The sequence below is a fragment of the Dioscorea cayenensis genome, chromosome 7 (assembly GCF_009730915.1).
Source record: "Dioscorea cayenensis subsp. rotundata cultivar TDr96_F1 chromosome 7, TDr96_F1_v2_PseudoChromosome.rev07_lg8_w22 25.fasta, whole genome shotgun sequence".
Classification (NCBI taxonomy): Eukaryota; Viridiplantae; Streptophyta; class Magnoliopsida; order Dioscoreales; family Dioscoreaceae; genus Dioscorea; species Dioscorea cayenensis.
The window spans coordinates 30,892,820-30,906,128 of record NC_052477.1 but is presented as its reverse complement, the minus strand read 5'-3'; the positions used below and the strand labels follow the sequence as shown (position 1 = coordinate 30,906,128).

Sequence of the window (13,309 nt, the reverse complement as noted above, 5' to 3'; positions counted from 1 at the left end):
CTCATATTGACATGACGATGTCTTCAAATCAAATCAAACAAAACATTCCAAAGATTCCTACTATCAAATCAATAAAATTCTCAACATTATATCCCACATTTCATCATTTGTCACCCTTCCAAAACCATCAAATCTTTATGCTTTCAAACTTGTCTTGAAGTTGTATATTTTATGCATACTTCCTTGTTTGTTAAATTAGGGGTTCATGGAAAACCTTAAGAAAGAGAAAGAAAACGAAGAAGTACAGATGATCATATATAAACATATTTATATATATATGAGACATTTTATCATTAACTCAGGGTATGACTAAGAACAAAAATTAACAATATTATCATGCAAAAGAATATTATTATAGATGTTAATATATATAATGAAATAGGAATAGAAACACATGCTCTCCAAACTCCCAAACCCTAAAAGAAAAGAGAAGAAAAGAAAAGAAAAGAAAAGAAAGAAAAGCTAACTAGGGTTTCACTACAACCCATGCATGCAGTCCAAAGACTAAAAAGCAACTACTAAGATCCTCCTTATCTTACTAACATGCAACCATATTCTAATCCAAAACCAACTCTTATACTAACTTCATCTCCATTCTCAGAATCTTATTATCTGGCAATCAAAGTGATCCTCCACCACTCTTAGTTCCCATGATTCAGGATCATGTGAGCCAACGTGAAGAGAGAGAGAGAGAGAGAGAGAAAGATAGAGAAACAAAAGAGTTAAGATGAAGAAGCTAACAACAAACACACACACACTGCTTCTCCTTCATTGAAAAGCTAAAGCTGCTCATCATCTTCATGAGAGCATGCATGGAATTCCGAGCCATAACACCTCAAACACACCTCTCTTTGGATTGCAGCCAAATAAGAGCAGTATACTTTTTAAGATTAATATATATATATATGTATATGCATATATGTTTAATTACTAGCTTGCATGACTGACTGATGAGTTGAAACAAGAACTAGTGATGGATTGAATGAAGAGAAGGGTGATGATCTTGTTTGTTTGTTTGCTTTAATTATTTATGATGGTGTTGTGGTGTGTGTGTGTGTTTGTGTGTTTTTTTACATGGCTGGGGTGGCTGCTTTATTCCTTGCTATAAGGGAGACTGGAATGCATTGGTCCTTGAGAAAGCAAGAGGGGCAAACCCAGATTCCTCACAGACATAGACAGATAAACAAAGAAGATGGGGTCTCTTTGGCCATTTCTGTGACTTCACCACCCTTTCCTTTCTTTTCTTTTCCTTTCCTTTCCTTTCTTTTCTTTTCTTTGCTTCTCTTTTTTGTTTCTTCTTTCTTTTTAAATCTAATCTTTCTCTTAATTGTTTCTCAGTAATGGTACTGATCTTGGACATTGATTTTCACTTCTTTGCTCTTTTTCTTTCTCTTGTTCCAGTACTAGTGTGTTTTGTCCTTCTTTTTACTTATCTTGCATTGCTTCTTCTTCTTCTTCTTCTTCTTCTTCTTCCATGATCTGCAGCTCTTGCTCTTAATTAAGTTCATTCTAACGAATTCTTATTTTTTGCATGCATGGCTAGCTTTTATATAGTGACACAGATATATTCATATATATATATATATATATATATATTGCCTCTTTATTTCATCTCATTTCTCATTTCATTCATAATATAATCAATCTTGCATTCTCTCCTTACATCATGTGTTATTATCTATATATGTACAAATCTATGTGTATGTGTGTGTATATAGAGAGAGTACTTGTAAATGCATGTTTCTGAAAAAGGAGAAAGGTGCATTGTGTTTCAGTAGGGTCATTTGATTAGACGCATAACCCTGATCAAATCAACACCTACACTGCATGTTCAAATAAAGTGCTTGTCTTTCTTCTGTCCTTCTGTTTCTCTACCCATGGGCTTAATTTGTTATGTCTATGTGTGCATGCATGCATCCATGTTCTTCCACATCCTTCTCTTTCTGTCTGTCTAATTTAAAAATTAAACCTTACAAACCAAATTCATTCATCAATTGAGATCAACTATTAAGATTTTAGTGCAAGCTCATCTCTCTCTCTCTCTCTCTCTGTCTGTGTCTACACACACACACACACATTCTTGTTTATATATATGTATGTCATCTTACTAATAATAATATTACAAAAGTGAAGGAATTTTTTCTTAGTGTAATTAAATATCATGTTCAATAATGGTTTGAATACTCATTAATTGTTTCTTTAGAATTCCATTCTACAATGTGTATCGATTTTCTTCTTCTCATGTTTGTCTTATACTGATTTAGTTACATTCCTCATGTTTTCAATAAATAATTAACTTACACACATATACATTTTAGCCAATTTAATTATATCATTTTATATTGAGTTTAAGATAACTTGTTTGATTTTTTGGGTCATAAATTGGCTTATCCCAAATCATACATACGTTATAAGATAAACAGAAATCTAAACAAAATAATATATTTGAACTTTAACATTGTCATGAACTTATATATATATATATATATATTGTATTAATGCATTAGAAATACAAATGAAACATAACATATATAGAAAATTAACTAAACACAGAGCTCATGTGTTATTTTTACCAATGTACGTACATAACACCAAGAAATTAATATTTCAAAACTTGAAATGCTTTTTAATTTTCAACCCACCTTTGCATATACGTTTTGACTCTTTGTTTTTTTTTACATCTATGGGATTCATACTTGGTAGGTACATATATAAATTCCTATTGCAAATGCTTGTATTTGGTAAACCTTATTAATATAATTGAAAGGCTTATTATTACACATATAATTATATACCCATACGTAAAGAAATTAATACAGATTATTCTAAACAACATCTTCAAATAATAAACCCGGCCTTTATTAATGAAAATTATAACTTCCAAAAAAAAAAAAGGGAAATAATTGAAAGGGAATGAAATGAAGGAGAAGATTTGGTATGTCTGACAAGATGATGCATGGGAAGGTAAGGGTGCATCATATATATATAATTAATACATGCAAGAGTACTGGTCAAAGGGCGATTGCTCTGCAATGCAATCTCTTTAAAAGATGAGAACTAGTAATACTTAATGAAACCTTTAATCTGCAAGCAATCATAACTAAACAAGAGCAAAAACATAATTAAAGACTCTTCAAAGCAGACACTTGCTACTCATTGCCTGCATCTCCCTACATTATTTCCATAATTTCATCCATTCTAATTATCAAACATTACATATATATATATATATATATATGAAATGCATTTGATGTAAATTATCTCATGAGTTGTACTAGGATATAGATTTAGATAGATGGATATAATTAAACCAAAAATTAATACATTGTTCTTGCTCACAACTAGCAAATAAGTCTTAACTCTTCAAGTCAGATATATATATATATATATATATATATATATATATATATATATGGATATGAAGCTACATGAACTCCAAACACCCCAATTCTATAACCATAATATAATCAAAGATACAAAGAAGGAAGCAAGGAACACCAATCCAGACAAATTAAGAAAAAAGAAAAAAAAAAGGAAAAATTATCAAAGATAATTAGAAAACCCACCTTATCATCATCATATGAAGCATCATGCAAACTTCTCGATCTTCTTCTTCTTCTTCTTCCTTCTTTGAAGCCATATGAAAACTAATTAAGCTTCATGGAAATCTCTACAAGATATTACCACCAGATAGATCATTCCAACCACCACTTGAACCACCACCGTTGCCACTGGCGTTGCCGGTGCTGTTATTCCAATACTGATTAATATTCCTAGGATTAACACTCAAGTACTGTCTTGGCAAACCAAGAAGACCATGCTGGTTATTATCCTCCATTTTCACAGAAGCAAGTTGTGAGATTAGTGCAGAGTTTGAAGTCTTTGAGCTAAGTTGTCCACTATATTGCATCCCTTCCACTCCTCCACCCTCTAAATCATAACCGAAAAGCCCGGTGACCGGTGCCGGAGTCTCCATACCTCCCAAGAAAGGAAACTGCTGGATTTGTTGAAGCCTCCACTGCTCCAACCCTAAACTTGCTGAGCTACTACTCCCTACTTGATACTCAACATGACTTTGATGATGATGATGATGATGATGATGTGTTGATGATGGTTATGATGATCAACAGGTTGAATCCCTGGGAAATTCAAACTGATATTGTTTGGTGTAGCAGTGTAGTCTGTCAAAGAGTGAAGAGAAGCCATGAAAGGTGGCAGATGATTTGGTGCTACCAAGTTAGAAGGGATTACACCACCACTAGCAGAGGTGGCAGTTGAAGAAGAGGATGAAGCACCGGAGTGTCGATCAGCGGTGGTGGTGGTGGTGGAAGTGGACTTAGAGGAAGTTCCACCGCCGGTTGATTTGCTTCTCTTGTTACGACGACAGCCACCCCCAACTGGAACGTTGCGGAGAGCACCGCCACGAGTCCAGTAACGACGGCAAGTCTTGCAGAAGTGGCGAGGCTGAGAAAGTGAGTAATTGTTGAAATAGCAAAACTTGGTGTTTGTTGAGTCACACCGTGGGCACTTGAGGGATGTTTCCGGTTGAGGGATCTTAGCAAGACGAGCTCTTTCGGCCATGGAGTTTGGCCGAATGGTAGGGGAGACACCAGCATGATCATTACGAGGAGGTTGAACTACTCCGGGAGGGAGTTGGTGCTGTTGGTGTGGATCTTCAGCTGCTATTCCTACTCCAATACCAGCAGCAACAGCAGCAGCAGTTGTGTTGGTAATAGATTGAGCCTGTAATATGAATTCAAGGAAAAAGAAATTATAATAATAATAATAATAATTAATGAGAGAAGAGAATAAAAAGAAGTAATGAAGGTGGATATGTGGAGGGATATTCAAGAAGAAGAAGAAGAGGGATTAAGAAAAAGGATGAGAAGAGAATAAAAATGAGTATATTTTGAGTGCATGCTTTAATTTAAATCTTGCTTTATTCATTGAGAAGCTGTGTGGAAGAGAGGGGAGAGGAAGGAGAATGTTTAATTGGAATAAAAAAAAGGTAGAAGAGAAGATTGAGAGGAAGAGAAGGAGGGAAGGAGGATCTCACCTGGTTCCAGTTGGGTGGATCTACATAGACAGGAAGAGGAGGAAAAACCATGGTGGGATTTTTATTTTTTTCCTTTTTTTTTCTTTTCTTTTCCTCTCTTTTATTTCCCTTCTTTTTTCTTTTGTGAGAGAAAAGTTGTGTAGGGGGTTTAAGAGATGGTGGAGAATCACAATCACAAAGAGTTGCAGAATGAGAGAAAGAGAGGAAAGCAAAACAAACAAAGCAAATGGAAGAGAGAGAGAAGACAAAGGGAGATAGAAAAAGAAGGGAAAAGGAGGAGTGGGATTTATTTCTTTTGAATGAGTGGTGTCTTATGTGTTTTGTTTTTTGAGAGGAAGAGAGAAAGGGAAGAGGGAAGAGGAGGGAAGAGAGATTTCCTTAGCCTTTAAGGTTCTCAAGTATACATGCATGGAAAAGTTGAGAAGAGGAAAACAGGACAACAACAAGAGATGGAGATAGAAGTGAAGCCTTAATTATATTGCTGCATTGTTTGATAGATGAATATATAATAAACAAATTATATATGGATCATCAAACACATATACTCCATTATGTGTTTGTATTTAAAAGGAAAAGTTAGTCCTTAGGTGGTGGTGGAAGTGTCTCCATCTCTTCTTCTTCTTCTTCTTCTCTCTCTCTCTCTCTCTCTCTCTCTCTATATATATATATATATATATATATATAATATATGCATATTTAGTGCTATCTTTTGTCTTGTTTCTACAACTGTGCTTTCCTTTCATATGAAGGGTAACATTGAGAAACAACTCTGAAATCTTTGCAGTATCCTTGCATGATATATTGAGCTAATTAATGACAGGTAACAATAGGTTGCACTAGATCTTATTTGAAGAAGAATAAATTGCTGCTAAATTTGATAGGCTTATAAGTAGGCTTGAAAAGTGTAGTCTAGTCACTAACTAAAGGTGAATACTTAAGCATGAAGATGAAGATGAAGATGAAGATGGAAGATGAGAGTGTTTGCAATACACACTAATTACACTGACCAAAAGATACATACAGTTACTCATAATGGAAGTCTATTTGCCATTGCTTTCCATCTCACATGTCACCTCAGTTATTAGGCTTTTCAGACCATGTTCACCGTTAAGCAAATAATATAATTATGTAACGCATTGAGTTTTTAAATTTATTAATTTCTTTTAATCTGAACTTAAACTTTTCATATTCATTAACTTATCTTGTCTTAATTCATGATCAAATAAGGTGAAACTTTCACGCAAACATATGAGAATTCTATTCCAAACATAAAAGTTTTCATATATATATATATATATATATATATATATAGTTAATTACAAATTTACATTAACTTGTGTCAATTGTAATTCTTCTCAATTTTTTTACTTTTATTTTTTTATATATTATCACCTACGCTTTGTTAAATCTACTCTTTATTTACTGATCATCTTTTGATCTTTACAGAGTGTTCATATCCTACTAAAGAGATGGATTTTTTTATCTATTAACACTAAATTCCCTACACAAAGTATTCATATCCTACAAAAGAGATAGATTTTTGATCTATTAACACTAGCCTCTATACGGGGTGTTTATATCCTGCTAAAGAGATGAATTTGAATCTCCACTCATGTATGATAAAAGCACAAATATGTAGAGATAATTATTCCATATCTATCCACATTCTGACATGACATGCACACCCTGACATGGGTCGTCCATTTTGTCAAAAATAATAAAAAAAAACTTTATTTCTATTATAACAATATGAGTGTTAAACTTTTATTTTTATTTTAAATAAAATTGATAAATTACAAAAAATGTTTATAAATGATGATACTACCGGGTCCGGGCTAAATTAAAAAAAATAATAATAAATTATAACACAAATGAAAAATCCAATCCGAAACTGTTTGGAGAAATTTCCATGTCAACATGTCAATCAGACTTTATTTCCTAATTTACAAGTTAACAACCATTTAGTTCATGCTCCTGCACAATCTTATCTTAAATGCTAAATAAGGGCATCTTGGTCTGATTGACTGTGCTTGACCAGTGTTGCTGGCTAAGCTATCATTAAATAATTAAAAACTTTTATATGTGAAACTGAATTAAAGCAAACAAAATTTCAAATTAATTAAATAAAAAGAAAAAGAAATAAAAAGCTTCTGGCTTTTTGGCATGAATTTCCAGGCAAGGAGGATGGAGAGGAGTCATTAGATGCCTTCGGTCGGGGATAGAGAGTGGATTCCTTTGAGCACGGCCCAAACTGCGACGTCTGATTCGTGGGCCCCTTCGAATATATGGGCCGGTGACATTCCACGTTGACATCTCACCTTTTTCTCTATCTAATGGGCCTCAAGAAATGAAGCACCATCACTCTCATATATATTTACGTTTCTCTCTCTTTTTTTTTTTTATATTAAACTTTTAAGCACATGATTAGCAAACTCAACCCCTCCCCACCATCACCCTCATGTTATTCTCACTGCCTCTCCCTATATTTATTTATATCTTTTTGCATGTACCCCCCTGCAAGATTCTCATAATTGTTTGTATTACTCTTTATGAACAAAATGTTTTCATTAAAAAGAGGTGTGAAAATAATTACAAACTGTAGAAATACATACATGAATAATTAATAGATGTTTGCAATATTCACACCGTGCATGAATCATTATTAATACATTAGGCTAATTAGGAGGACAAACAAGAGATCAATGCAATTACAGTTATGAATTTACAATTAGAGTTTATTGTATAAATTTATAAATATGAGAATGTGTAATTATGAGAGTTTGAAAGGCATCTTGATCACTAGTCACTGCACACTGCATCTGATTTTTGTTGCTTGTGTTCTATAGTTGTCTACGTGATAATTATTTGATGGAATCACGGCCAAAGTTTCTCATTATTATTATTATTATTATTATTATTATTATTATTATTATTATTATTATTATTATTATTATTATTTTATAATTAAGTAGGAATTCAATATTAAATTGGTATATACCTTATTGACTGGGATTGATGTGGGTGCTGAGCAAGCTCACATAGATGAAACATTAATTAGCAAGCATCAGCCAATTGGCACCACTATCTTTTCCTTGGTGTATGATGTTTCCAGACGCCAATTGACTTCAATTTGATGGTCTGCAAACGCGAATATCGCCGCCAAAAGAAAACATATCAAACTTTATTATTTTTCAAAATGAGAAAATGCGAACTCATAGTTTAATCAGATTCATCTTCTTCTTCTTCAAATAATAATAATAATAATAATAATAATCAAAAGCAGGCACTGTGAGCCACACCATGGAGCTACAGAAGCCAAAAGCATTACGCCAAATGCCAAGAAAGCAGTAGATAATGGTTGTTACATGACAATAATGTTAAGCAAAAATTAGAGGACTAGCAGCTCAGACAATGACATGGACCAACATGATAGTTTCGTGAATGGTTTTTTCTACTAAAATATTTAATTTTTAGTGATAAGAACACCAATGCTGAATGATTAATTTAATAAATCGCTATATTTGAAATAACAAACAGAAAAAACAATTAGTTATGCATAAAAATAAGTAATTAAAATGTTTTGGACTCACCTGGAGGTGGATGATAAAACTTAAGTTCCTTCCATTCATTAAAGTCCTCTGTCTTCAATCCCCTGTTGAAGCAAAAGTTTAGGATAGGAGTCAACTGGAGAGGTGGCTTCCAAATGGTGCTTGTCTTCCAAAATACATCAAATTCTCACACTGATCTGTGAATAAACTTCAAGTCAACAACCAACATGGAAACCAAGAAGCTTAACAGATTCCTAGAAAACAATGATATACTGTATCTTTTGGTTGCAAGTATAACATCACAGCAATACTGACGACCTCATAACCTACACATGCAGTGACTTTGGCATATGACATGTAGAACAGCATATAAAACAAGAAACTAATTTTTAACCTGGATTAGAAGCCATCAAAAAGAGAGCTGTAGAAATATCAGAGAACAAGCAGAAAGTAGGCAAGAAAGCATAAGGCATTCATAATGGATGCATGGGCTGTGCAGCTAAAGAGCAACAGCAGCAAAAATAAGGGAAATCATGAAGCCCACCATCCAAGTGCACAGAAATCTAGAAGAGATGCCCAAGGAAAAGTGGAGGATTGCACCTAATCCACCTCAATCTTGGGACCAACACAATTGCCACCAAAAGAGGGTTCATCACCATCCATTCCACCTATGTCAGCACCAGTACGCCGGTACATCCTGGCGATGATGGACTGCAGAAGCTCTCAAGCTCTTTCATCTTGCCATCCAATTCATTACTCATTAGTCATTGTCAATGAAGCCGCTGAATCACCTACTCAATGGCATCCTCAATCTTGCTAAATGATATTCTTCAGATGATAAACCCAACAAGTTGCAAATATTCAGCCCTCAGTCTTGTTGCTAGACAAGCACTTTCCATTGGTGACAATGATACTGTTCTTCTGCACAGCAGTCTTTTCATCGGTAGGGACATTCAGGGCACCATTTGGATCAATGCGAATCAGACAGTGCTCTGAGAAATGCCAGATGGCTCATGCCTTCAAAAATAATTGTTATTATCTATTGTCCTGATCCTTTCACCTTCCTAAACCTGGATCAAGAAGCCAGCTGATAGTGCTAATATGGAGTTTGGTGGCGTTCAATGGAATGAGGACCGCCATAATGCACACAGTGGTTACCAACGCCCGAAGATAAAAGTATTGACATGCAGGGGCAGGTCATGCATGTTCTTATTGTCCTCACCACTCAGAATAGCAGCCTCAAAGACAGCACCATAGGCAGCAGCTTTTAATGCTCTAGCAGAGATACTCCACTTTGAAGAAGTCCTAAGGAAGTTCCAGCAGCATAGAAATTCTAGTGGATCCTCACTGCGTCACCCACTGCTAGTCTATCTACGTGCCTCTCTAGCATTTCTCTACAGGTAATGCGGGATTAAAAATCCATGCTCTGATATAACAAACCAAACTCAAAATCATCCTCTGAGCTGTGGATGAGAGGTTCCCTTTCTCTCTTGCAGAAGTTGTTCTCAGCCTCCTCAGAGCCCTGGGATTTCCACTGATGTGCTCTTTTTGTGCTCGCACTTAAAAACCCCAGGAAAAAAATGATTCACCATTAGGTTGTCAAGGTCCTAGCCAACGAGCTGAGTATTACCTGCAGTAGCTTTCATCTCAGAAATGCCCTCCTCAATGCTGAACAGTGGGACATCAAAGTGTAATGACCAAGGTCAAAGACGAGAAGACTCTTTATCAACATGGAAGCCTTCTAGTCAAGACCATAAGCAATGGAACATCAGCAGCTGGCTCATTCATGATTCTAGTGACAGTAGGGCCAGAAAAAACGCATGGTGATCTTGCTGGCTAATGCTGCAGGAACAATGAAATCATCATTATCAACAGATAATCCAAGTATGTATCAGCAGTTTCTCCTCCATTCACTAAGATCATAGGCGAGATTGTCACACCTGCAAACTCTTCCCCGTAGCCTTTTGTTGAGCATGATCACAGACCTGTCCCCAGAACCAGAAATGATCATGGAAGGACATGGCTTAATAGTTAAATCAAGCTGGTTAAATTATGAGTATTAGACCTCACTGAACATGGAGTGCTCACTCAAGCAATGGATCAGCCTATAAACCACAAAACAAAATTAAATCCATAAAACGGATAAAAGCCTAGTGTGAATGATACTAGATTTCAATTAAGCAGAAAGCAGTGTAGAAAATAAAACATAATACTACTATTGTATTTTCCTTGTCATAGCATTTCCAGCAGCAAAACAACGACAACCACCCATTAGCATGACTTCTGGTCCACTGGAAGCTTAGGGTAGATATAAGAGGGACCAATAGAGAGGCTTGTTCTTCTAGTTTTTACATTTACTGATATATCCAGAACAGCTACCCAACATTTGATAGACCTTAAGTAGTAGTTAGTATAGACCACATCTATAGCTAAGGTATGCAAGATTATATAGCCCCAACCTCTGAAACAAAATATTCGTGGAGAATTTGACCTTAAGTAGTAGTTCAGTATAGACCACATCTATAGCTAAGGCATGCAAGATCATCAACCCACACCTCGGAAACAAAATATTTGTGGAGAATATTTGCAAGTTATGTAAATATTGCTCTGCCATTACAATTTCCTCTTCATTTTCATATATATATATATATATATATATATCTCTAAAAAGATTCCAGGGAGGAATTGTAGAAAATACATTTCTTCTAAGACAATATCGTTCAATGAATTGCGGGTGGCAAAGCTGAAGAATCCATAGTAGTGGAAGGACACAACAAACACTTCTTGAGAGTACCAACTGCTTGTAATGTATATAGAATGACACCAACCCAAATAAACTGCCATTTGAAGATAGAGATCAATGTTGCCTGCTATTTGTTAAAACCTTGAGAAGAATAAAAGGCATGCTACAAAGGACTTCAAAAGCCCAAACAAGAGAATGCAGCCCATAAAAATCTATAAGCCCACATTACAACCAGCAACTGCCACCTAAGAGCAATCTTACACTTGGTGATGATGACCTTCTAAAGATTTAACCTTTTGCACTTCAAGTGGTACAACAACCCACAAAAAAGTTCATTGTAGTCATCAATGGAGTCTACAAGGCAAACAGCTCATCTGAAATCACTTTCATCACTTAGTGTCTTCCATTTTTTTTCTTTCCAGAATACTTCACACAAATTTTATTTGCTTAAAATTTCATATCAAGGAACTTCATCAACACACGACCAACCAAATTGGGTATAACATCAAGAACAGCTCAAGTGGATCCTGAATCTCAGCAAATCAGAAATCAATGTTCACTCTCCCAACTATTTCGAGTATCATAACGTATCACTAGCTGTAAATTGTTTCTTGCGTGTAATAATTCAATAAAATAATTCAACAAAGAAGCAAAATCAGATCAATTACTTCAAAATAACAAAATTATAAGAACAGAAATTCAAGAAACCCTACTTATCCAAAACGGCTAGAACTATGAAAGATCAAGCATGATTCCATAATCTAAATCTAGCACACCAAGCAATATTAATATTCAAAATCATTAATACTGTGACTCGAGAACTACAAACCATCAATTCAATACGCATTGCTTAAAAAAATAACAGAATGAAATATGAAGATCAAAAACGAAGAAAAAAAAAATGGATCATAAATCTCGGAGAGAATCTCACCGAAGATGGTGTTGATGAAGTTCAATGTGGACTAGTTCTTCGCCGGATCGCCGATCTAGCGTTTTAACAAGTAGCCGTGCCGGCGGTGCCCATTGCGGTGGTCGTCGTCGACGACGACGACCTCATCATGGTCGATCTGGATTACTCCTCGCCGCCGATGGTTCTAGAGATGAAGAATGACGGTGCGATCCGGGGATTCTGGAATGTTCGGCTGGTTTCCATTTGTGGCCGTTAGATTAAGTCGGACGGCCGAGATTAACTGGGTTTCCGCGGGATGTGAGACTCGTTTCTAGAAATCCACGAACCCGCGCCGCGGTGGCTTGAAAATTTCGGTGGGCCCGCTTAGCCTAATTAAACGGGCCGGGTTGTGTGAAAGCCCAATAACCTGACCCAAAACGACCCCAAATCTAATGTGCGATTACGCAAATCACACGTGATTCATGAACGAAGAGACTTTTCTAGAACTATTTTTATTAAAAAAATTAAATATCTGTTTATTATTCAAAATAATAATTATTATTATAAAATATTAAATACACCTATAAATGTTGATAAGTTTATGTAAATTTTAAAAGTTTGAATAATTGGCTTAATAGTATAGAAATTAATGATAGAAAAAAAAAATATTGATCCCCTTACCCTCTTCATTTCATGAGAAAGAGTTTTTTTTAATGAATAAATCATAATTTATTAAAAAAAAAATACTAAACAATCAACTAGGCGTGGGACTGTAGAACAATAGATATAAAAAGGTATTATCAAACAAAAGAAGGACTAACACAAATGAGTACAAAAAATAAAAATAAAAAATACCCCTAAGTGTCTCCGTATTAACAAGAACTAAGAGCAGCCTGAGAGAGAGTTCTCTGATATTACAGCATACTTCTTAATAGCATGGGATGCTGATTAAGAAACTCTAAAGTGCATTTTGTTGCTATAACTGAGTTTTCTATCTCTATTATTGTCTTTATTTTTTAGCATCACATCTCCACAACTAGTGGATATTTTTTATATTTATTCTTTGGCTAATG

At 35.0% G+C, this 13,309-nt stretch overlaps 2 protein-coding genes and 1 long non-coding RNA gene across 3 annotated transcripts; all 3 read right to left on the bottom strand.

Annotated features, from left to right (window-relative positions):
* Positions 1 to 3,431: 3,431 nt before the first annotated feature.
* On the bottom strand, positions 3,432 to 4,009 carry LOC120264353. The gene has a single exon (XM_039272161.1). The coding sequence runs from the start codon at positions 3,974 to 3,976 to the stop codon at positions 3,671 to 3,673; it is 306 nt and encodes a 101-aa protein (XP_039128095.1). The 5' UTR covers positions 3,977 to 4,009; the 3' UTR covers positions 3,432 to 3,670.
* Positions 3,432 to 5,263, bottom strand: LOC120264352 (dof zinc finger protein DOF5.1-like). Its single transcript, XM_039272160.1, has 2 exons — positions 5,057 to 5,263; positions 3,432 to 4,743 (listed from the first exon to the last, which is right to left on the bottom strand). The coding sequence occupies exons 1-2, from the start codon at positions 5,105 to 5,107 to the stop codon at positions 4,054 to 4,056; spliced, it is 741 nt and encodes a 246-aa protein (XP_039128094.1). The 5' UTR covers positions 5,108 to 5,263; the 3' UTR covers positions 3,432 to 4,053.
* A 1,947-nt stretch (positions 5,264 to 7,210) lies between these two features.
* On the bottom strand, positions 7,211 to 12,342 carry LOC120264619. Its single transcript, XR_005537499.1, has 5 exons — positions 12,279 to 12,342; positions 10,670 to 10,709; positions 10,545 to 10,589; positions 8,647 to 10,446; positions 7,211 to 8,194 (listed from the first exon to the last, which is right to left on the bottom strand). It is a non-coding gene; the product is annotated as an uncharacterized LOC120264619 (long non-coding RNA).
* Between the last annotated feature and the right edge of the window lie 967 nt (positions 12,343 to 13,309).

Bases quoted from the DNA above. Each gene is read 5' to 3' on its own strand.
- LOC120264352 (XM_039272160.1), bottom strand. From the start codon at position 5,107: ATGGTTTTTCCTCCTCTTCCTGTCTATGTAGATCCACCCAACTGGAAC. The intron at 4,744-5,056 runs GTGAGATCCTCC...TTCATATTACAG, and splicing joins ATCCACCCAACTGGAACCAG to GCTCAATCTATTACCAACAC.
- LOC120264353 (XM_039272161.1), bottom strand. From the start codon at position 3,976: ATGGAGACTCCGGCACCGGTCACCGGGCTTTTCGGTTATGATTTAGAG.